Below are 26253 nucleotides of genomic sequence, written 5' to 3' on the forward strand. Positions count from 1 at the left end.
ATTTTCGTACAGTGACGTATTTGAAAGATAGGAAAACTCTTGAGCGTCCAAAGACTGCCCACGGCCGAGTGGACTTTTTAGGATTTTTAAGTCTATATTTGATCTACAGTTTGGCATAGTTCAGATTGATTCTCGGACATCTCGCTCATGCCTCTTCCTGTGATGACACTCAGTGGCCGGCAGTCTGTCGACGTCACACATAGCTCAGATCAGGTATTTAAAAAAAAGTACCTGGTACTATCCTAATGGAAAAGCAAAATAACTGTGCCGTGCCATGAAGAGGCGAGTCAAGTCGTGCTGGGACCATGTAGTGAAAAAGCGCTATTAGTGTGTTGATACTGAACTTGAATTAAACAAGTAAACCAGAATAATGCCTTTGTTTTTTAAAACTTGGAACAGATGTGAAAATGTTCCAAAAAAAATGCAAGAGTAAAACCAGCTGGAAAAACAGGGAAAACGTTTGTGAACCTATATTTCCGACAGCACCTAAACGCAGCATGAGGAGCCTCCACGAGCACAGGGAGCAGGTACCGCCACCCTCTGGCCAAAGTAATAACGACAGCCAGGCGGAGCAAACACATCCTTCATTACTGAGCAGTACAGACTGAAGGAGGACACAGAGTCAAGCCGTGAAAGCGAACAGATGTGAGCCGGAGAACGAAACGAGAACAAGCTGCATTAAAGACGGAGAACCTGTGATTGTGCTAACATGTGGCAGCCAGCGTCCGAGCGATTGCAGGTAAGAATCGAGTGTGAGGGTGCGCGCGCGCGCGTGTGTGTGTGTGTGTGTGAAAGGCTCATTGTCTACTGGCAAGGTAGCAGTAAACGGCTGAGCCCCGGTAACCGTTACCGAACCCCGCCGTGCGGTGCCGGGCTCCAGCCCGTAGAAGCCACGAGTTGTCCCAGATGTTCCGTGTGCACTTCACTGTCGCCTGTAGTGTTTGTAAATGACAGGAATCTGTCGCGAACCTCCTCGTCTTCATATGACTTGCTCTCGCTGCTGCGTTCAAACGCACCTATCCACGTTATGCAAGCCCGGGGGTGCCGTGCAACATTCTGTACCCCCTGCCTCATTCCTGTGATAATCCGCCACAGGAGATTCCCGTCAGATGTTGGTGAGCAGCATATTGCACCGGTGTAGAAAATATTTGATAATAACATGTCACTCGGGCCTGTTTGATCCCCAGCACTGACCTGCTGAGTCTCACTGGAGGCCTTCTCCTCCTGGTGTCACTCTCGTTTTCCCTTCATGTTGCCACATCAGGATGCTCCAACTCTTCGTTCCCTCCTGTATTCTTGTGTGAAAGGAAGTAGAGGAAGAGCAGTTAATCATCTGGACAATTTATGGGGCTGTTGGATTTTTTTTGTTGCCAGTTTTTTTGAATCAACCATGTTTTATTGAACCAGTATCAGTTTACACATTTTTCTTCAAACAAAGTGCTCTATAACATTTTTTAATTCACAATGTATTTGATGAAGTTTAGTGAAATGGTCACCTATGTCCTATGTATCTGTTGCTGAGACAACTGTGCTCATCCTTCCCTTCCTCAGGCATCTACCTATGCTGTGAAAGTTTCCATTTCTCTCTGGCTGGTTTGTCCTTTCAGCTTCTGTCCAAACATGGATGTTTGCCTCCGTAAAGCAAGACTGAAGAATGTAGTAAAGGATTAATCTGAAGGCGACAAATACCAATCCCTTTTTATGGTTAATACATTATTTGAGCAATCAACATACTAATGGGTCATTTGTACTGCCGGTAATCCCTCCTAAATGTTAAGTATATGCACTATTTCTTTATTTGAAGTGCAGACACGAAATGCAGATTTGAGAGCGACGCCATAAATGCTCAATAAAAGTTAGTTTGAACAGTTCTGTGTATCATAAGGGATTATTAAACAGCCATCAGTTGTCCTGATTTCTGAAGATCAGTTTAAAGAGAGCAGGTTTCAGTCAGTAACCTGCCGCCTGTGACCTGTTTAAAAAATGGAAAAACACACGCACACATTGTTAATGACACGTAGTTTGATATCCAGGGGCAAGCCGCGCGCTCAGCCTGGCTTCACGTCTCCTGCACACGTAATGCTCTCCAGATGTCGGCCTCTGGACTGCCTGCCAAGTGAACTTGCACAATCCCCTCTTCTGCTCAGGCGTCAAGAAGATGAAATCATGAATTATTCTTAAAACGGACAGTTCCGGTGTGTATCCTTCGCTCAGATGTGGAGGCCAGGGGCCGCTGTAAGTGACACACATCTCTACCTCCACCCTCCACGTACACGAGTCTCAGGCTGTGACTGAGAGTGATACTTAATTTGTTGCCTAGTAACTTCCAGAAGTATCACTCAGTAACACAAGACTCTATATCAGGGGTAGGGAACCTATGGCTCGGGAGCCAGGTGTGGCTCTTTTGATGATTGCATCTGGCTCGCAGATTTCGGCTTTTCAGATAAAACATAAAATATTATCACTTGTTTTAATCCATCCATCGATTTTGGAAGTGGAGGAAACGCAAGTGAATGACATAAATGCAGCACCGTTCTATTCCCTGGCTTTGGATGAGTCAACAGACGTAAGTCATTTGTCGCAGTTCAGTGTGATCGCAAGATATGCTGCTGGTGACACACTGCGCGAAGAGTATTATAACAACATTATTTAAAAGAATAAATTCAGAGGTTTATTATACTCACATTTAGTTAAATTCAGTCTTAAAATATATTATATGGCTCTCACTGAAATAAATTTGCAAATATTTTGCTTTCATGGCTCTCTGAGTCAAAAAGGTTCCCGACCCCTGCTCTATATAATGCAAAAACAAGCTGTTATTGGTTAAGGTTTTAATGATGGCCCCTCTGTGGTTTCTGGATGAACTGTTTTGGGTCACCAGGCTTCAGTGTCACGCTCAACAAGTGTCATAAAGTCACCACACATCTCACATTTTCCGTGGCCTGTGTCCTGAAGTAAATGCAGACGGGGCTCATTCACTCCGAATGAGGCGGTGTCCATCGCTGACGCATTATGGGCAGCGCTTCTCTTTTATGCCGACTCTGTGTGCGGTGGCGGCGGCGTTTCAGTGGTCAAAAGTTGTGAAGAGTATCAAAACGATCCGCACTTTATCCGTACTGAGACACAAGCCAGGTGGAAATACAAGCCACAACAGGGTTTTTACGATTCCAAACCATACTGTGGTGAGCTAAACTTCTCCGTGTTGCTTGGTGGAAATGCAGCTTTGGCAAAGGGATCTCTCGTGGCAGCCAAAGGTCACTGTTCAGTGTGATTAACCTCAGGTTTTATGCACGTAGTGTTTTGTTTTTAAGTGCTCTTTAGCTTTTACTGACCAGCTCTCGAGTTGACACAAATCACACAGGAGGGAATTCCTTCCGTCCCTCCAGTCTAACCTGTACGATGTGAACACGGCAATGCCAGACAGGCAGGGTCACATGATAGACGCTGTTGTGTTGCATTGTGCTATGGCAGGTTTGTGTTGTTTTGGAAAATGTCGGACTTCTGATAACCAGCTCTTGGCTAACGCAGCTTACCCTCTGGAGAACAGCTGTTGCCCAACAGTGATAAGAATGTTGGCACTTTCTTAAAACTATAAAGCTCCGCATGGCAACATTTGCCTTGATGGATGACCTGGGAGGAAAAACACATTGCATCCAGGTTGTTCTGTTCTTGGAATTCCATGGTCCTTTGTGTAGTTAAATAAAAAATAATTCAGTTACCTTTTAAGTAGTGTTGGATGGCAGTACTTGGATCATTCTCTGCTTTGTAACCATGGCAACAGCTATCTTTCAGCTTGCATCTTCCACCTCTCCACTAAAAAAATGGTGGAGTTCTCTGTAGCCTGATACATCTGGATGCTGCTGATCTGGTGTTTTATTATCTTGTGTTTTGTCGTTGTCATTCGCTTTATGGCGTCCGTCCACACTTGTGCTGTCCACTGTTTCCATAGCAACACCCGGTGTCTTGCAGTATTTTGTTGCTCATGCGCTGGTGGATAGAACAGGGGTAAATGTGATACATGGAGAACATGGGGCTGAAGGTCTGCATGTACAAGTGGAAAACCGCTTTCATACTGAGAATCAGAAGTGTTTCCAAACTAAGAACGTGTCAGCACGCTCTCTGTTTTTCTCTGTTTTCTATCCTTGTTCCTCATTTCTCCTACTTGTCACTGACCATATTCCTCCGTCAGTTTCAGTGACCCTTTCTCCTCAGGCAGAGGCTGACAACAGATTGCACAATGTGCGGTGATCTGCATGCGCTCGCACGTTAACACGTATGCAAGTTCTCACAAGAACTTTATTGTAGAATAGTCCTGTGGCCGGTATAATTTTTTTTGCTTTGTCAGCAGCTTTTTATTTAGCAAAAAAAAGTAGTGATAGTGATGTGTGTGACACTGACAAACAGCTGAGGAGGGAAAAGATGTGCAGGAATTCGTTGACTGAGGTCAAACATAATCAGAACCAGCCCCAGTATGTTCATCACAGTGTGTGTCTGTGGCCCATCTCTGCTTTCCCTTAGTTTGTGTTACTATGTCTGTCTGAGGCTGCACTGTGGCCACAGCTATGCTGGTGAGACTGTGACCTCGATGGCAAAAGGAAATCACAAGCAGCCCACGGTTCTTATTTGTTTTGTTTTTTTCCAAGCCAGGAAACACTTGCCTTTTGTGTTTGCCTTTTTTTTTTTTTATCCCTCCCATAGTTAAAAGACAGTCATTAACAAGTTTCATTGTGTGATTTAGTGTTTTATTCTTTAGTTTTTACTCGATATCCGTGCACACATTACCATAAATTGTACACCAGGACACGGTGATAGGAAGCACATCGACAAAATATATAAGATGATATGAAATGGCCAATATTTTCCTACAGACATAATGTGTTTCGTCATATTGCAAAACCGTAAACAATAATTGGAGTTGACCAATCAGTTGTAAAGTCACAAAAACAAAGAGGATTGAAGTGGGATGAACGTTCTGAATCTGAAGCAGTTATTGGTGGCCGAGATGGAATCTTTACACCTTCAAGAGAAAGCTGAGTGTAATATTCTACCAGTTAACAGGTGATCATGACCATGCCACTGACTGCAGGGCATGTTTTTGTCATTATTGGGCTCTTAAATATCTGTTGCCAATTTAAGACGTTGCGGTTGGTTCATTGTTTACGTCAACGAGACAAACGCTGCCACCCCCAGGCCTGAGGTTTGTGTACTTTAATACCAGCTTTGTCCTACAGACGTAACCTAGGAATTATAACGTCCCATCACAGACGGCCCAAGTTGAGGAAAAAGAGGTTTTCATTCAAGTGGGAGCTCCCAGAGTCCTCTACGGCTTCAGCCTATTCACACATAAACTGTGTGTGGGATCCAAAGAAGTGGCTGTAAACACACAGAGGGACATCTTAGGATGTTACACCAGTTCCCCCTTTCTTAATTGTACAGGGATCTTAAGGAGTTTATCCTTCTTCTCGCCATAGGAAGTAATTGCCACTACATGGTGGGTGAACCTGCCTTTGCTCCACCTGTGGACTACAGCGTATTCATCAGTTACAGAAGGAAGAATGTGTTTATGTGTCTGAGGTACAAACATGGACAGGATGGAGCATGTTGCCAATACAGAATGATGCAAGGCTTGTTGTCTTGTCGTCTGTTTTTTTTTTTTTTGTTTTTTTGTCAACAATGTGTTAGTGATGTAACTCAAGCTCTTGTGCTCTCGACTTGCTGCTACCTACTGATAGATGGATGGACTTTATTTATGCCGAATTGGGAAATTCCACAATTGCATTGCTGTGATTTGCTCTCAAGATGTTTTTTTAGACAGGCACCTAAGCCACAGCACCACCCACAGAATATCTCTACAAATGTTGGTTTTGATACATGTTGTTTTGCTTCGTGAAATGAAGATACCCTGTGGTATTTGTGGCCACGAGTATCTCAATAGAGCAGTGTTTTTGAGTTTGCCTCGGTGTGATTAGTGTCTCGATCGTACACGTTCATGCCAATGGCTTCTCTCACGATGCTGCTGAACAACAGGTGGCACTAATAGACAAAAAAGCAAACAAACAGAGGAGTACGCCACCATTAGGAAGTGGGGAAAGGGCCTTCAACCATCACTGTAAATGTCATTTTAAATGTTCAAATGTTTCCCGAGGAAGGAAATGCTTTCATATTGTTTGCCACAAATCATCACACGATTAATTGTGTTGTTACTAGTTGTAAACAGCAAGGATGCCATGTGCAAGTCGTCAAAGTTCTCTGCGGGGCAGTTTACTCTTGTGCATGGAAATGAGTAGTGTTACTCCAGATGTTGCCACCCTTATCAGAGAAAGTCGGCATATTACCTTATTATTATGAGATTCCCTTTTTTGCTGACTCTCCTTAACATGAGATATAACTCATGTTAAGGAGCACTTCTACTCACTATAGCACTTCTACGAAAATATAAAGGCCAGTGGGGAAGACGAGCTATATCATGGTTGATAATAGCGCGGTGAACACAACCTTGTTTGACAAGTAAAATTCACAGTGCTCCTTAAAGTTTGCACTCCATGTGCGGCCCCCGGAAAAGCCTCTGATGCTGTGTTCACACAGAACATGATTTGTCGGGTCAGGTGAGTGCGCCTGCAATTATAAAAAGAATCAATAATTATTAGACTAAAACATTGAAATATGCCAATTTTGATGTGTTCACATACTCAAAACGGACGGAGCAACATAACGCAGTTAGTAAATTAGCTTACCGTTTTCATATGATTTGCCATGTTTGTAGTCGAGCTGTGAAATGAAAACTGTCGCTGGCAAACTTTGCATTTCGCTTCTTTATCGCCATCTATTTTGTAAAATGCTGCCACACTGCTGATGTCTTTGACATGGATGTTAGCGGAGGACTGACTGTTAAAATTAAATTAAACCACAACGTACTTTAATCTATCTGTCTCTTGTGGGTTGGGCTAATCCAAAATACTAAAACAAGGGGGGTGTTCTCTGAAGACACACTGTTACCTGTGAAACAGGGGTGCTCTGAAAACACCCCCATTAGCACTTGGTACATTCCTCCATATTAAATCAAATTAACCAAAGACTGTATGAAATTAACGCGGAAGAAAGTCGAGTTATCAGAATCTGAGTCGAACAGGAACATATCAACTCGTAAATCGACCAGTCGACTGGGACTCTACAGCCCTAGTGATTTCACAACACCATAGGGAGCCAGACAAACGTGACAAGTTAACTTTTGGCGTGCCAAACAAGAGATAAAGTGTCATACAGCTCCGAGTGTCCACTAATAAAAATAGTATGTCACGTCGCTGCTTGCCAATAGTGTGCATCTTGTGGCTCGGTCCGGCCGACACGAACGTCACATCCACCTACTGCCCGCCCGCATTTAGATATAACCTGTGAATTTATGTGTATGTTTTTTTTCACCCGTTACACAACCTTTTCGCAGGTAACACGTCATGTACCCGGTACAGGACCCTTGTTCAAGGTTCGATGCTTTATGCTCCCATTTGACTTATTTGTTGAAGTCAGTCATTCATTATCCATGAGACAAGTCAACAAATTGGTAATGGTTGGGGCCAAATCAGTGATTTCTGTACATTGTATGGTGCTCCTTTAATAGCTAAATATTACATTACAAGAGCTTTTCTGTTCATGGAAATGCACAGTATAACGATTCTGGTCCTGGATCATGTCTGACTCTCCGCTTAAATATCCTGCGGTTGGCTCTCTTTTGAAAATGAAACGTAGAGAGGGAGAATAGATGACCAGATAGCAAACTCAGATGTCCTACTATCTTGCTTGCTGCTCGTAGACGTACAACATCTGGTACGGCGTTCTACGCAGCCTTTCATCAAGTGTGTCTGGGTTGGCTTTTGCAGATGTGTCTCAGACAGGCTAATATTGTTGACAAACTGTTTTGGTCGTGTGGTCTGTGCACTCCCCCCAACAAAACTTTATATCACTTAACCATGTTTAGAGTTTTTGGGATGCACCAGTAGCAATTTGTGTATCCAAGGGGATGTATATTTTCAGATTAACATGCTTTTGTAACATGGACCATCTGGCTATTTTGCATCCATTCTTAACATCATTTCCTTGTTGCCTTTTCCACAGTTTTGCCATGATCACAATTCCCATAACCCATTTTAGTGTGTCTTGGTACCTTTTTTTTTTACCCTATTATGAAGGGCATGAGAACTTCTTTTCTGTCAGAATCCTCCCTTAAGGGAACACAAATTCAAACTTGCCATCTGTGACCTGTTAAGCTCATCAGTGCAGGAGGCAAATTGCACAAAATGCCCTCCATGGTCTGCCTGCTTGATGTCTCATGGACATGATCGTCCAGAAGTATTACCCTTCAAATGCACTGGTCATATTTATTTATTTATTTATTACAAGGGACTGTTTTTTTTGTCCTCCTGATGACACAATTAGTTCAGGTGTTCAGTGAGAATGATTGGTGCTAATATCTAGATTCTAGCTTTGTCTTCGACCCAGTTTTTCCTCAGAAAAAAATAATTTGGGCCCATTTCAGATAATGTGGGATGTAGAATTTTATATATATATATATATATATGTATGTTACATTACATTACATGTCATTTAGCAGACGCTTTTATCCAAAGCGACTTACAATGGAATACAATTAGTACAATTAGCCAGGGGTGGAATCGAACTTGCGACCATGATGTCTTTGGTACACAAGGTAGGGTCTTAACCACTGAGCCACTCCACCCCTTACATGTATGTATATATATATATACTGTCACGCCCCAACTCTTGAGACCTGACAAATATGAGAAATAAACCCCTTGAAGGAATAACAAAGAGTAATTTATTGAACAGAAATCAAATTATGTAAAGTCCAATGAAATACTAATAATATAGAGTATGAATATCAGTATAATCAGTAGTGTAAGGTGTGCATGAGGGGAAAGGTGTGTGTATGTTGTAAAGTGTACAAAACAATATACATAAGGCCACGCTGCTGATCTCGCCACCCTGGCAGCGTGCCTGCAAAGGAAAAAACAACAAATTAAACCAAACCCAACAACTCAGGACAACTCAAACCATACCAACCAGAAGCAGCAGAGGGAAGGGCCGAATGGGCCACAGGGCCTTGATTATATAGGCCTGGGAGCACCGACCCAGGTGTTCCCAGTTGACACCAATGAAACCCCAGGCACAAAACAAACACCAGACACTTGGTGACACCAGGGGTCGCCACAATACATATATATATATATATATATATATATATATATATATATATATAAAGCTCTTACTTACTTCTAGCTCTTATTTGTACCCAAATGTTTAAATGCACTTTTGTAAGTCGCTTTGGATAAAAGCGTCTGCTAAATGACATGTAATGTGTATATATATATATATATATATATATATATATATATATATATATATATATATATATATATATATATATATATATGTGTGTATATGTGTGTGTGTGTATGTATGTGTATGTATATATATATATATATATATATATATATATATATATATATATATATATATATATACACACATCATTAGGGCCTTGAGAGCCATGAAGCATAAATAACAGAGATGCTGTAAAAGTCTCACTGTTGGTGTTTTGGCAGTATAAGTTGTAGCCCTTTTTTTAAATTAAAACTTCTACATACTATAAATCCAAATTAATCACATGCACACAGTGAGTCAGTGTTGATGCTTTTAGAAGCTGCTAAATGTGCACAACTATGGTGTTTTGATACTAAATGTCATAATTGTCTTACAACAGACCAGATGTTGTGATTTGGTTTACAGCGAGTCTAAATATTGGGAGTAACAACCTTAAAATGATGAAGTCGGTGAAAAAGCGTAAGCGGGCACGTGGATTCAAAACACGTGGAATATGTTGAGTGTACAGCCACATTTTGCAAACAATGTTGTTTTTGTTTAAATAGCAACTGAAGTCATGTTATCCTACATTTCTTTTCATTTCTCATTCCACCATATTCTTTGTAAATGATTCAACTTTTAGAACATGGTAAAATAGTCTGTATTTATGTCCACACACAGCATGGTACAGCCTTCAGGAGCAACGTGGCGTTAAAGGAATACTTCGCCGATTTGCATTTAGCTTTGTATTTCTAGAATAGTGGTAGCATTTTTTTAAAAATTCTGCTTCCCAACCTCAGTTTCCCCTGAGTTGAGAAATATCTTCATTCTTTTCTCTGTTACGTGCCCACCAGTGACACTTGGTCCCGTCCCCCTAAAAAGTCTAAAAAGGTCTAAAAAGTGTGGAACTAGTGTTGCAGCTTCAAACGTCGGACCAAGGCTCAGACCAAGTGTCACTGGTGGGCACGTAACAAAAAATACAATGAAGATATTTGCTCAATGACGCATCTGCATGTAGACTAGAGGAGCCGGGAATCGAACCCACAATCTTCAAGTTGAAAGACGACTCTAGAGCTGCAGCAATGAATCGATTATTAATCGATTACTAAATTGATCGTCAACTATTTTGATCATGGATTAATCGTTTGAAGCTTTTTTCATGATTAAAACAAGATTTCCGATTGTTTAAGCTTCTTAAATGTGAATATATTCTGCAACTAATAATCATTAGTTGCACCTCTAGACGACTCACTTTACCACCGAGCTACTGTTGGCCTTAATATCTCACATTAATATGTCTCTGTACTATAACTGCAGAAGAAAACATGATAATTATAATATTAGGTGTGTGAATAGTTAATTTTGAATACGTCCGTCAACTTGATCTCATAACGTTTGGACTTTGCTGCTCCCCGTGTGTCACCTGCTCCCTGAATGCTGGAGTTATAGCTGCTCTGTAATAACTCGCTGATTGGTAGCTTAATAGTGAAATTAAAATTCCAGTGGTAGACATGTACCGTAGATATGTGGAGGCTTTAACATTTGCATAATGCCTACGGAGCCTTAAAACAAGACGGGTGCTCTTTACGAGCACTGTTGGTTTTCCTTTGACAGCAGCCATTGTTTAGCATGCAGAGCTTGTGTGTAGACAGGACATCTGTCTTGTAACCAACTCACAACCAGTCTTGTTCACTGTGGCCTGACGGTGGAGACAGAAAACCTGCCTGGACCGAGTTATAGACCAAAATAGAATCGCTGAAAGTCATAACTTGACGAGGAGACTTTTGGGAGTTGAGAAATAAAAACATTAAAAATGCAGTGAAAATATTTTGAATAGAATTCCAGCTTTACTCCACAAGCGGCCATCCGCTCAGGCTTTTTGCTCCTGGTGGGGGGTGTAGGAGTTGAGGAGCCCACCACAGGTCTCCAAACACCCCCATACTGGGGCCAACCGTAGGAATGTGAGCTGCTGTCAGGAAGCTGTAAAGTGCTGACGCGGGGGTCAGCAAGCGTTTACACACATGTGGCTTTACTTTCACAACTCTTTACTTTTTTTTTTTACTTTTCTCCTTTTTCTCCTTCATCTGCTCCATGTAGCTTATTTGCTTCTCTTTCTGTGCCCTAAACCCCCCACCACCACCTCATCATTATTCATATTATTGTTATCGTCTCTAATGAAATTCCTCTGCAATTCAAGGTGAGTCTATGTTCCAAGTGGCCTTGTTCGTGCTCCGACAGACTGAACTATAAAACACAGAATCCTAGTTTTAGTCGTGTTAATCTTAGTTTAGCGACACGGCGTACATTTTTACTAATATTAACAAAATGCTTGGCAAAGTAATTTGTTCACGATAAGTGGTGTTGAATTGAGAAACTAGACACAGACATGTCTCTTGAAAGATGTTCTACTTGGCATTAGCACATCAGCAGAGCAGTGAAGATTGATGATCACCTGGATTGGCTGGATGAGACTGGTTTCATCGTCTGGAAATGTTCTCTCTCTCTCTCTCATCTCTTTTGTGAAAGACGGACATTGTGCAAGTCCAACATGGAAAAACAGTTTCAATGCACCAAATGGAGAAGGAAAAAGTGAATTGGAGTGTTTGTTAAAGTCATTTGCACTTAAAGAGGAACTCCATTCCAAATCAAGTTCAGCGACCTTGGGTTTCGTGAAAGGTGCTTTAGAAATCAGAGTTATTATTTGTCTTTGGTTGGATTTATAGGATAAAAGTGATGCTCTAACTCATCTTTTAACAGCACTGTAAGGCTGACATTTGTAGCTTGTTGCTGTTGGTTGAGTTGCCATAACATTTGCCACACATTTAGATCCTTTCAGGATAAATTGTAATCACCTTATCACCATACCATGTGAGTATGCATGCACACCAACTCTTTGAGCCCATGAAGACCATATGTTCCGACTGTCCAATTGTTTGAATACTTTTGTTTTGGCCAAAAGAGCCCAAAACATTTAAGAAATCTCAAAAAAGGTCAAACCCCTGGTGAGAATGTGCCACTAGTAGAATGGAATGAGAGACTGAGTACACCCGCATGGAATTGCTAGACTAACGTGAACCCTCATTAAGTACGTCCAGAAGCGTGGGCATATAAGCGCAATTGGAAATGCGAAGCTTTTCTTTGCGGACATGGAACATGGAGAGAATGACCTGGCCCGAATTAGCAACTGTTTTCATGCTCGCATATTAAACTAAAAGGACAAACGCTGTGCAAACATTTCCGAGCATATTGGGTGTGATGAGCTCCATGCACAGCCTCACATCACAGCTAGCATGGCTGTATATTGCAGAATCTTGGCGATAATAATACATGTGAGAGATAAAGGCAATGACCATGCAAGTTCAGATCACACCAGTCGCTGAGGTGAGTGAGGTTACTTCAGCTTTTCCACTGACTTAATACACAAAACCTGTTGAATTTGTGTTGGCAGCTGGAGAGAGGTCATCTGCAAAGAAACATTTGAAATGTTAGACATATTATAGTCAAGAAAACCTGCAGATGGAGGTTCTGAAGTAGAATATCTTTTTAGTGTTGAAAAGTGATGTATTGCCAGAGGCAGGCAACGCTAAATAACTGAGGTCAGGCTGCCAACACCTAATCATGCAGACATGTTATAGGGCGACCTTGTTGAGCCTTAGCTGTGACCTCATGAGCAACGCAGTTTTGTCTTTGATGGACGGTTTTGAGGAAGCCCAGAAATTCCACGGGGCAGGTAGTCGCTGTGCCATGTGGTTCTGCTCAGCATCAGGAAACACTGGCCGCGGACTGAGGTTTGAAAGCTGGAGGCTCTCGTCTCCACTCTTGTTTTGAGGATGTAGCGTGGGCAGAGCGCTCTTCTTCTGCCTCTCCCATTCCACTTCCTGCAGAATAAACCTCATGCACCGTCTCACTTCCTCTTTTGAGGGTATGGGTGATGTACATTCACAAGAATTTGAACACTTTTGGTGTCCTGAAAGTCTTCTGGAGCCTTTTTCATATGTTACACTGTAATAAGAATCTTTTCCTGTATCTTTCACTTTTAATTGACAAAAACACTGACGGTGCTGTGACAGACAGTGTTGACGAGGTAACTGCAGCGGTTGAACCGTAGACGCACATTTTGACTGGTTCCGACTCTACATTTTGTTAAGTGTGTTACTCTCTTTCTCCATCAGCACTTCCAGACCATGCTGAAAACGAAGCTGAATGTGCTGACACTGAGGAAGGAACCGTTGCCCACGGTGATCTTTCATGAGCCAGAGGCCATTGAGCTGTGCTCCACCACACCGCTCACAAAGAGCAGGACCCATGCTGGATATAAGGTAGGATCACATGGGCCTAATAATCCACAAATCCAACCCTGCTCTCCAACAGTACATTTATAATAGCATTAACAAAATCATAATCCAACTGTTTTTTTGTTTTCTTGTTGGACCCACACGTTTTATCCATTCCCATTTGCAACTCCACCACCCTATTTGAAGTACACGTGTGTGTGTGTGTGCGCGCGTGTGTATGTGCATGTGCATGTGCATGTGTTTGTTTTCCTTAGCTGCCTGGCTCTGCTGAGTGTCAGATGCAGAGTGGGAACCAATGAGACGTTGCACTCGCAGCCTTTTCTCTTTTCTATATCCCAAAAACGGAGAACAAACAGTGAAATGGATTAAAATAGCAGCCACATTCTACCATGACACACACACACACACACACACACACACACACACACACACACACACACAGCACTCTCCACCAAGTCACTGAATGTGTGTGTTTTGTGTGTTTTTCGCCTTGTGCCACAGCTTTGCAAGCATAAAAACTACAGCAGGTCACATGTGAGACAGCTTCAGAAGACTGTGAAGACAGAACACACATCGCTTATGTTCATGGGGCCATTTTGCAGAGGAGCTAACGCATACACACCAAGATCTATGCTGCATGTATATTCATGTGCATATACTGTATGTCTTTACGTAAACATTTCCAAGGAAGCCAAAAGTGCTGAGTTGTCACCAACACTTCCCAAATGCTCTTGAGGTTCAAACGTGAACATGAAGTGAAAGTCATAAGAGACGGCATTTACTGGCAGAGCGCACGCACACACACACACACACACACACACACATTCATTGGACTTAAAAACCAGCAGGGTTAAAGTAAATTATGTGTGGCAAAAAATGTCCCTCAATCCTCTTGTGGTCTGCACCAAGTTTTCTTGTAGTATTTAATTCAATATGACTTAAGAACTAATGCTCTGTTATTTAAAGATGAATCAATCTTAAATCCAGTGGTGATGAAGGGTGTGTAATAAGAGTTGACAGATGACTAATTTGTTTTCAATGAAGCCGAGCAACAACACTGCTTTTTCTTTTTTTTCTGCAGATGCATCATTTTTTATGATGAAATCTTTTTTCCTGTTACTAGTTGTTGATCATCTTCATGGCTCATGAACTGTCCTTCTCGCAAATGCTGCCACGAAACTAAGTCATTTCCGTATGTTTCAGTGCTTCTCCAATTCAAACCGCACGTTCATGCTCTCACCAGTGCGGAGTGTGAACGTGTGATGCAAACTTGCATCTTCTTGGTTTAGGGCAGGGTGTGTCCAAATAATAAAAAATCGGATAAAGTGAAGATTCCCAGGGGCCAATGCTCTCCTCTTTTTTACATTTACAAATGCACGGTTTTATAACAATTTTATTTTCAATGTCACAATTATAATTTTTAAATGGCAATGTGTGGTAAGGAGTCCGAGCTAATGGGACAGTCAGCACATTATAATAATACCAAATAATACAGCTGCGGGCCGTGTAAAATCTGACGCAGCATAACAAAGTAACCCCCAGTTTGCACAGTTTAGGTTGTGCATACAGTAAGTAAGGTTTTTTCTGTGGGCCGGGGGGAAATGATTTATTATAAAAAGCATTGCACATTTCTATGACAATGGTATCTTGGGGGGACAATAGCAGTGTCATTCTGAAAGCTTAGGAGATCCTTCAAGCAATGTACACTGAGAACATGTGTAGACTTATGGAGTGAAAACTGAAAATAGTCTCTCTCCAGTAGTCTTTTCAATTTTTTGTCTAAAATATAGCTTTGTGATGCACAGGAGCCATAGTTTGTGAGACTCCTCCTCCAACATTGTGTTGATATAAAACTTCACTCAAATATGGAGAAGTGAGAGTCAGAAGTGATAGTTTTATCACTTTTCAGGAACTTAAACTGTAACTCCACACTCCACACAACTAGTCGCCAAAATCATGGATGACCTTCACAGAGAGAGCCGCTCACTGGTATGTACACAGCAGCAGCTGAAACTCTGTTGAGATCTGACTTTCTGTGAGAATCTTATTAACTTTTTGGATGTTTTGGTGAATCTGTGAGTGCGAACAAGAAATACACACAGCTCTGCACTGAACCAATGTCAGCCGCACGTCTTTTATTTGTGTGAGAAGAGTGAAACGTTTTTGATTTTTTTTCTTCGGTTCATTGTGAAACTGTGGCAGGCTGCCACAATCTAGATAATTAACGGGAAACACTGGACTGTGAAATAACAGCTAAAGCATTTAGGTGGAGGTGGGCATAAGATATCCTCTCAGATAATATTGTGATTGTTGTTATAAAGCTATGCAAACTGACATTGGAAAATGTGTATACATTACCCTAATTGCAGGATGACTTTTTATTTTGTGTTCTACACAAGTTTCATGGGGTGGTGTTGACCTATGAATGCAGTTCATAAAGGTAATGCAACAGTGAACATTGCAGCTCATTAACATGCAGTTCATGTTGTTGTTTTTTTGTGGTAAGTCATCGTAAATGTCTCTATTTGTATGGCGCCGTCTTGGTGATGACTCAAAGCACTTAGCACGACAGTTTTTACGGTTCACATACATTCATACAGTACTGTATAGGCAGCGCGTCTTCTGTCACACATCGTGCCCGGGTACATCTGCATGTGGACTAGTCAAGCTGAGGATTGAGCCTCCCACCTTTTGGTTGGAAGACTACCAGCCTGTTCGGCTTGACTTAGTGACGCAGTTTTGTGGCACAGCTTCCTTACTAATCAGCATCCCCGTGTTCAGTGAGTCATACTTCATTAACAGCTGATCATTGGCTTCTTTTTGGTGCAGCAGCCATCACATTTGATGTTGAGGTGAGCTCTGGTCCCTGTGACCAACAATAGCTTCACGTATCACATGGCGGCTAATAAATATTGATGTGTTGCAAAGTCGAAGGGTGCACACTGCTGCACCTGGGGTCCCTCTCTGTCTAGTATGAATAACAATGTGCGCTTTCTGTACCCACTACTCCTTTCCAGCATTGTGGCGAATGCCAAAACTATGTTGCCATGGAAACAACCACAGCTATTTAGCAGGATACCGGTGGTACAAAAAATAATTTCCCTCCTCATTTGCAAGTCTGTCTGCCTCATTGCCTGTATCTGTTGGCCCCCATCCTTTGGCTTGTGTAACTTCCTGTCTGTATATCTGTCTGCCCACCTGCTTCAATAGCTCTGCTCCCACTGGAACATGTCAAAGAGCCCTTCTTTTCTTTTCATGGGAGAAATAAAGGACACGCTGGTCAGTTTTGCTTGCCTTGCCCTCTTCCGTGCCACAATATAATATGATTACATTTATTGCCTTCAAGGTCCATATTTCCTGTCTTTGCTTACTCATCCAATTCTTCAGTCTGCTCTCTTTCAGCCTACAGGTGTGCTTACAGGCAGGCAAAAGAAGCCTGGCTCAGGGTTTCTGACGCCTGCCAAAGCCCACAGCTAGCATAGATGAAAGGCCTCTGATTGGCCTGCTGCTGTCAAAGCAGTGCACTCCACGTCCATTGAGAAAACATGGTCAAAGCACTTTAACAGACATGCCAGCTCCATAGTCACTCTGCATGACAATAGTGAAATTACCCAAATACAACTTGGCTCTTCATTCAAGACAGTATTTACAATACTCAGTTTTTTTAACCTTTTTTTTTTTTTTTGCAATTCTAAAACGTTGGGAAATACGTGCACAGTATATGCTGTCATGCTCAGGGTCAGATTAGGGACAACCTTTTCACTGTACTGTGGAAAAATTTGAATTAACAGTGCTTATATTCATACAGCATACAGGCATTTTTAACCAAAGACAGAGGTGCGTTTCCCTAAATGTCAAAAATGCTCCTTGGAAATGTGTTAGTTGCTTTGTTTCTTAACTTCATAGACTGATTTGTTCAGTGTTAAATCTGCTTTGGTATTTTTATCTTCACATAAAGAGGGGAAAAAAAAGCCCACAACGATTAAGAGAAACACTGATTCCTCCAGGGATTTGCCACGTGATTTTTACAATAGGCCATGCAAATATGTTACAGGGAAAAAAAGCAACGATGTCATGATGGCTGAATTTCATTCATCTGCTTTAGATCCATGACCCTGGTGTTGTGCAGGCCTGGCTCACTGTCACGCTGTTATGACTTTACTGGGAAACCTAAATAAAACACAGCCATGGTCAATGTTCTCGGTAACACGTGCTTTTCTCTGCCAAAATATCTGCCTATTGTCACTAATAACCCAAGTTGAGGCACCTCTCTTTCTGCTGTCTTGTCCTTTGCAAGGCTTAATGTTCATTTGAGCCAAACCAGTGATGGTGTGTTATTCTCCTACACGGATGACAATGACAGCAGCAGCTAAGAGCGGGCTGGTCCTTTATCTTATCTGTCATGCAGAGGCTTTTTGTCCATCTCTAATTGATAGGCTGATGTCAGTTAGTGTACCATCACTTCTCCTCAATGAACAGAGGACGACACGCACAGTGATGACATTTAGATGGACATGACTGGTTGCTCCCAGTTGCCCACTGAATGAGTATGTCTGTTTTTGTCTGGATAGTTGTTTAGTTTGTTTTAATTTCTTTTAATCGTGTTAGCAATGGTCTTGGGTTATAAGCTCAGTTCCCCTTCCACTTGTCCACGGGCTGCCCTGCATGCTTTTATCATCTGTAATAATGTTTTTCAAACATTCCCAGGTTGTGGCTTTCCACATTAAATAGTCCTCACAGCTAATGGGAGCAGCAGACATGCTTCTGTGTAATGCTGTATTCTGTTTGTTGACCACAGTTTCAAGGATAATGTTTGTCACAAAGTGAATGAAATGCAGTGCCAGACTCCTGTTGCCCTTTAGTCACGGTTGTAGATTACTTCTGCGTGTCAGTCTCAGGTAGCAGATAAATACATGGACAGATGTACATGCACATCAGACGTAAGCTAAAGCACTCGCATACTGATGTTACCTTGATGACGGCTAAACAGACATTTTGGAAACATGACATATGATAAACAAATGAACAAAAAGGTGTGGTGTTTTTTTTTTATGTTGGTGATGTTGTGACGTTCTTCCAAGATTACGTTTGTACCAGTGGAGAGGTGTTGAGTCTTACTGGCCTCTGTTTCAAGTTATCCGGTGCTTTGTCTCTGCTGCTCATCAGTGGAGAGTGAGACTGGGCTGCAGTTCAGGGCTTCTCTCAAATCCACTGATTGACCCAGGCTGTTTGGCTGCAGAGTCAGACCAAATGTTTCTTTCTTTCTTGAACTGACTTCCACTGGGTTTTTCTTTCTTTTTTTTTTTTTTTGAACATATGAAACATGAGAGACTAAGTATAATATGTAATGTAATCGCACGTTAGTAACCTCAACATTGGTACTGGTCCAAGAGGTTGTATTGAAGTAAAAGAAAAAAAGTAATTCAAAACTTATTTGAATGTTTTAGGTATCAGTAACAGTTTTTAAATTTAAAATTAAGATACTGATTGTGATTATTAACTTACTTAGACAGCGAACAAAGACCACCTGGCTTAAAGGGCTAACACTCATGTTTTGTGTAAAGTAAACTTAACTTTGGTAGGGCTCCACTGTGACACTCTTTTCCTTGCATTTACAAGTTACACACACTCTTTACAGGGCCACTAAAATGTTCTCTATTTACCCCAATGTGACAGGAATCTGATTAATACAGCATGTCTTTAGTGGGAGTTATGTGCCGTGTGCTCTGCTCTGCTGCTGCTGTAACATCTGTACAGTCACAAAACATTCTTTGTGCAAAAATCTGGGCTAAGTGAAGCTCATGTGCTGCAGTAACAGAATGTCTGTGCACCTTGACCACATATCATTTGTGACACTAAAGAGTTAGATATGAGGAAAAGGGTTCCAGTGTATTAATATTATACTTTAATAGGAATTAAAATAAGTGGCGCCAGTGTCTTCAGAGTGAAAAGGTCACACACATTTCATTGCCGTCACTAGAATAAGGACAAATTGAACCTATAGAAGGCTGTATTGAGGAGACCTTGAGGGTTGAAAGCTTCTTTCATATGCACTGAGGTTCTCCTGTATTGACTCAGAGCTTTGCACATTTGCACACACACACACTCACACACACACAGCACCTTCTTCTCACTGCACAACACAAATAAGCAAATACTCACAGCACTTAAAAAAAAAAAAAAACCCTCATCCATCTTTGCATGCCATGGCAAGTATGGCCAGCTGTACTCTGCTGATTCAATAAGTTTAGAGGAATGTTAACAACCTCCTCAGGAATGCTGCATTCCCCTAGCAGTGAATTTCCAGTCATGTTGGGGGATCCAGACGTAGGGGCCTATCTGAGGGAGAACGTCAGTATAACCTTTGTATTCAACAGTGTGCTGCTTATACAACCTGGTCCATTCAATACAGATATTACAACAATACATTTTGTGGGTGGAAAAAAATGTGACCCAGATAAAATAAACTGGCGAGTTAACATGTATGCATTAGTATTTCTTAATTGCATTAAAAATGGTCTTAACCCCAGGTCCAATGAATGTATTTAGCTTAAGCTTTCCACCACATTAGAAAATCTGAAAAAAAAATGTCATAAGAGAAACCTTGTGTTAAGATAACCCTACAATTGAATGAACATATTCGAGGGACGGCTCTTGGTCAAACAGTTTGGACATAAAATAAGAGAGGCAACGTTGAGATGGTTTGCTCACTTGCAGAGGAAGGAGCTGGCAGTTGGAAGGGAGGAAGACCACAGAGATGGTTCATGCATGTTGTGAAGGAGGACCAAAGGTCAGTTGGTGTAACAGAAGAGGACACAAGGGACAATACTCATGTTCCCCTAGTTAAGTAACCTCAAAGTATTTACTTTTTTGCTGTCAACATCAACTGTGACACATTTCCAAATCAATAGGTGTTTAAGTTATTTAAAATCAAATGTTCACATGTACTAACATCTCATGCTGATTGAGGAATTAAACAGCATTTGGACTGTGTTTTTTTTTTTCTTCTTCTGTATCACCTGTTTGTCCTTGGATTGTTTTCTGGGAAAATGCCTACTACAGAAGTGTTGGTGACTGCTTGTACACTCATGTCACGGTCTTTTCCCAGGCTGCTGACTGTTTGTACCATCACATCTCATCCTGTTCCTCGACTGTTTCTGATCCAACAGGACCCAACTGCTTTTCTTAACATCTGCCTTTTTGTTCTGCTTTCAGCCCCTCTTCCTGTCATTTCAGCCCCTGTCTTCTTCTCTGTGTTTCCAAGGCTTCTCTATAGGGACAGGTATCTCCTCACCGATGCCTCCAAATCTCTTCCTTCTCCTTTCTTCTACTGATAGTTGAACCAGCTGTTTGTCCAAGCAGCAGCTGCCATAGCTCTACACACCTCTAATACACATGCATGCCTGTGTGGTTACACGTAGATACAGACTCGTACTGACTGAAAAAGATACATAGGAGTCTGTGTGTGTGTTGTGTGTGAGTGGACCAGGATGTTCCTGTCTTCTCCCCAGTGTTTGCTTGCTGGGCTTCAGATGTTTTTTCTGTCTCCCCCTGTGAACCTCTCTCTCTCTTTCCTCCATCTTTCTTTGCATACAGTTACTTTCTTGTTCCATTATGCTTGTACAGCAGTACGTTTTCTCTCTGGTGCATGTCTGTTTCTCTTTTGTTCACTTCATACTTGTGGTATCTCGGGCATTGTTGAATTTGCATCCTGTGATTCCTCCAAAAAATGTTAAATGTTCAAATCTGTTTGCCTCTATTATTATTAAAGTCAGACAGGATTGTACTGGCTTGTAGCGGCGGCAGAGCACAACATTATGGTTGTAATGAGTGAAGTGTTTTGCAGCATTGTAAACATGCAAATAACCGCTAACATGTGTATTATTTTAGGTCTCCTTTCATAATATCCAAATGTATATATGTATGTATGTATGTATATATACATGTATATGTATATACATGTATATATCTTATCCCTGTGGCAGCTGTGTTTATCGTGGACTTTGACTTTCTTCATGGAAAGATTGATACCACTCTCATAGCCATACTAAAAAATATGAAGCTACAGTTGGCAGATGGTGTGTAGCGTCAAGACTGGATGCCGCTACTGTAAGCTTGACTGCTGAGACTAGTTTATTTAAAGCTCACCAAGTAACACAATATATGTCTTATGTGAACAAATGTGTAAACGTCTTGACTTTTATTCTTGTACAAACAATGTAGTGTTAAGTCTTATTCACTGAGCTTTACAATATGCCGCAAAAAAAAATTTAACAAGGCCAAGCTAGCGTTTCCCCTTGTTTAGCTGTCTTTAGCAGGCTAAGCTAACCTAAACAGCTGCTGGCTTTATCTGCATATTTATCACACAGACATTAAGCAGTCTGTAACTAAGCTAATTAAACGAATAGCTGCTGGCTTTGTCATAATTTTTATCACAAACTCACGAGAGTGGTTAACATTCCTCCCAAAATTTCAATGTTTCTTTTAACTTCTTACAGTACAGGAAACCCTGGCAAGGTCTGACCCGGCTTTCTCAGTCATGTTTTGCATCCCTTGCGTCTTAGGACCCGCGGTACATCAGAATTCTCTGAATTTAGACAAAGAGAAAGAATAGAGAGCGACAGTAACCTCCATAAACCAAGAGTTAGTAATGGTGGCCACATGTCTCACCACACATGCAAGTGTTTAACCACACTCCTCCTCCCTCTGTGTCACACTCCACTCACAAACACTCTTACTCCATTTCATTGTTTTTGTTTTTCTCTGATGAAGCAGGTTTACAGACGGCAGCAATGATTTTATTTTTCCTCTTCCTTTTAACCCCGACTCTTCCTCTGGTAGCTTGCATAACAGTTTTTCTGCCAGTGCTTTGTAGAAATGCATTCTTCCTAACCGCTTGGGCCTTCTTTCCTGTAACTTCTCTTTATGACGGTTTCTGAAGTGCTTCATTTAATAGATTCACTATTTTTGGTTTGTCAGTATATAACTGTTACCAATTAGCCACAGAATGGGGCAACAGTAAGAGTAGAGGGGATCTGAGGATAGAGGAGAGATGGACGGGAGGAGGTGTTGAAAAATAGTTACAGTGGAGTCAAGTAGATGCAATGGAGAGGAAGAACGGAGGACAAATGCAGGGAGAGTTAAAACAAAGGGGAGGACTCTGGAATGATTAATGCTGCCTGCAAGACTTTGCCAGATGATCAAGACGACTGGTGAGCAGGCCAGAGCATAGGACGGCAGATGTGCTCTGGTCTGATTCAGAGCGCTTTGATGTATCAATTTTTATCTTTATTTGTAGAGGGTGGTTTGCTGCATGCAACGCACAAACAATGACTGAGTCTCCATGCAGGCTTTTAAACAGTTTGGCTTGGTGATAGATGAAGCAGCTAGTTTCCATTGAGGCCAACCTGAATCGTGTCTCTTTTCCATCTGCTGAACTTAATGATCATTTAAGTCATTGTGTTTCTTCATTGTTCCAATACACAATATGCACCTTTGGAAACTTCTGTTTCAGGCTGTTGCTTTGAGGCCTTATATTCATTCCGGCTGGTTTTAAATGTTAGATTTGTGAATTTAATTTTAGTTTGGTCATCACTCCCCAGCTTCCCCCAGAGAGTAAAAATATAATTGTATCCACAGTTTTGTCCACAAAGCAAAACAGCCGACGCTGGAATGATGTCAAGGATATCCTCTAACGTGATGTTAGTTGGACTGTATGATCTGATCTCAAACAGAGCTCCATGTGCACATTGGAGATACATGGAGGTGATCATTGAATCAGGTTAAAATCATACACGTTCAGATACAATCTGATGTGAAAAAAAGTATCTGTTGGCATGTGTATTTGGTGATAAATGTGTCTGCTTTTCCGTCCTGTTACACTTTTTGTTCTTTGCTTTTGGGAACATAATTACCTAATATATTAAAGTAATATCACACTCAAGGGAGTGCTGTTGTACTGAATATCAGCCCAGTTGTGATGTGGTCGTAGATGTCACAGCCAGTACACCAGTCAAACATTGAGTGTGGTATTGCTTTCATACAACAGTACTAAAAATGCTGTTTAATGGTCGAAAAATAGAAGCACCAACAAAAATAATCCCACAACCGTCCAACTGAACTGTTGCCTAGCAACATTGACAATGACCGAATCCTTCATGCCACACAGGTCATGTCCACTATTCTGATTCTTCCACATTTATTTCTATGTTTCCATTGATTGTGCAACCAGAGAAAGAAGTGTCTGTTTAGAGTTGCTTTGGTGGTTTTGTATGAACCAGGAGAGTTGACCGCTTGATCTGACCATTCACTGCACTTGTTTCCTGCGCCCAGTACATGGTCTCTTTTTAAATGAGCTTTCAAATCTCATACACAATATCAGCACTTATGGAATTATGTTCTTCCAATCAAAGTACTTCAGTCGAGACTAACTGTGTAAATTACTTGTTTTTTTTTGGCCAAGAGTTTTGGTTAGTGTTTTTGCTCTGCAGCCAAATCTCTCTTGGTTTCACAAGTTTGGCTGCTACAGTATTTTAGCGGAATACCACACAGTGACACAGTAATCATTGTTTTTGTGTCAGAATTCAAACATCACCATCGTAAATTCATTTATTCATTTAATGCTCTAATCTTCATTGACTTTTATCGTCGTTGTACTGCCGTCGTCATTCGTCGGGATGCAAACCCAACGGTTTCTACATCCACTTTTACATTTAGGGCACATGAATGAACAAACATTCAACTTTTCCTTCTTCAGATGCTGAATTCATCTACAGGCCACATTTGACATGTTAATGGTTGATTTGTTTACAATGAACACATCTATTTCCATCAAAAAGACCATTGTAAAAAGTTTCCTCCTCCGCTGCATGTTTGGCTTGGACATTAAAGAAACTATTGTTTGCTCTGTCTGGTGACCTCCTCACCTCACTCAGTACTCTCACACACTTAAATACACACACATTCACTCTCCCAAACATTGCTTGGTTGCTCTGAAAATCGATTGTGTTCTGGCCATTTTTTGTTGTCTTTGTAAACCACTGCCACTGAGTATGGTGTTTGTTTTCTCTTTCTTATTTTCTGTGGGATATCAGAGGAATGTTTTTACCCTTAAGTAGAACTACCTCTATAGCTCAGCTACACCATTTAACTGAATGACCATCCTTGTCCCTGTAGACAAATACACTAGCAGGGAATCCATTTATTGATCCTTTCAGCTTGTTACTTTTAGGAAATTTCCTGGTTGTCCCTCCACGTCACAACTCTAAACAACTGGTGGCAAGGCTGTACAATTTTGAGGAACATTCCATGTCATTCATCTGTTATCCATCTAATATATTTAATCAGTCCAAAAATGCACCCGTCTTGGCTTCACTATGTTTTTCTCATTGCTGTTGTCTTTTTTTGTACTGGCTTCAGAGAATAGAAGTCCATAATTACTTTTTTTTTTTTTACTGCTTTGTGACATAGAAACAGCACACTGAATGTCTAATGTATATTGGCTCAGTTTTGGGATTTGTTGGCTGACTGAGTGATTAACTGCCTTTTTGGCTGGGAGAGGGTGTCGGTGTGGTTCACTTGCAAACCGCCTGGCCTCCTCGCTGCTCCTGCAGACCTGTTGTAGTCAGCTGAGTGATGGATCCAGTGCGAAGGCTGCACGTCCCACCCTGTGGTCGCTGCTAATGAAATCCATTCATGACTTTTGCCTATAGTAAAATGTGAAATCGATTTTGTGTCATACTGTAATAGGAGTAATTCAGGGGCCAATCCAGTTGCACAGTCCTTGTGTGGATATCAGTTTTCTAGTAGATTTAACATACCATGTTAATTCATATGATTTTCACATAAAACATCTTATACTGTTTTGGCACAAAATAGGAATTCTACATCCCAAAGTACGTTCTATAGACTGGCCTGATATTTGGCTAATGTGCACTGAGCGATAAATACAGGCCACATTATCTGTAAGCGCTCCAGACTGTTATACAACACCAGTCTGTCCTTAAGTATTCACACTTATCCTTGCACTGATGTTATCTGGAGCCATGTGTCAAATATGTGCTGTATGTGAGCCAGCTGTAATGAACTCTAAAGAGTGCAGAGTATTTCTCTGCCCCAGTGTAAACACAGACAGGAGTAAAAAGCAGGCTCCTCCTTTTGTGTATTTTTATAAAGCCATAAAGAACACCATGTAGAGAGCGCACACAAGTCAGTCATTATCCCAGTACTGATCTTGAATTTGGCCTCCGTCCCACAGAAATCTCCATCTTTGTTCACTTCTTTCCTCTCGCACTCGCTCACCTCTTATCCCTCTCCTTCTACTCGGTCTATCTCTCTCTCTCTCGGTATGTAGTACTATGCATGTTATGCATGTTACTATGGTATTCTATGGTCCCTGCCACAACCACAGCTTTTCTTTGTTAAGTAACGCATGCACCTCTTTCAGCTCAGTTACCAAAGTAAAAATATTACAACATCTCGTTGACTATTGACTCTTGAAATGTCTTTCTCTGTTCTTTCTCTTGCACCCCATGTTTGAGGTTAATTAACCTGTTCCTGCTGCTGTACTTTTTACTCCACACTG

General features: G+C 41.3%; 1 protein-coding gene across 2 annotated transcripts in view; it reads left to right on the forward strand.

Moving 5' to 3' along the window:
• Positions 1-570: 570 nt before the first annotated feature.
• The window catches only part of pid1 (phosphotyrosine interaction domain containing 1), a 29429-nt gene continuing 3746 nt past the window's right edge, over positions 571-26253 (forward strand). Inside the window, exons 1-2 of one of the 2 annotated variants that reach the window (XM_044032682.1) lie at positions 571-739; positions 13548-13694. In XM_044032682.1, coding sequence (XP_043888617.1) covers positions 710-739; positions 13548-13694 — 177 coding nt within the window. In that variant the 5' untranslated portion in view covers positions 571-709. Of the gene's footprint in view, positions 740-13547; positions 13695-15545; positions 15660-26253 lie in introns of those variants that run through there. The other variant, XM_044032683.1, reaches the window with a different exon arrangement.

The sequence above is a fragment of the Solea senegalensis genome, linkage group LG8, assembly GCF_019176455.1.
Source record: "Solea senegalensis isolate Sse05_10M linkage group LG8, IFAPA_SoseM_1, whole genome shotgun sequence".
NCBI lineage: Eukaryota > Metazoa > Chordata > Actinopteri > Pleuronectiformes > Soleidae > Solea > Solea senegalensis.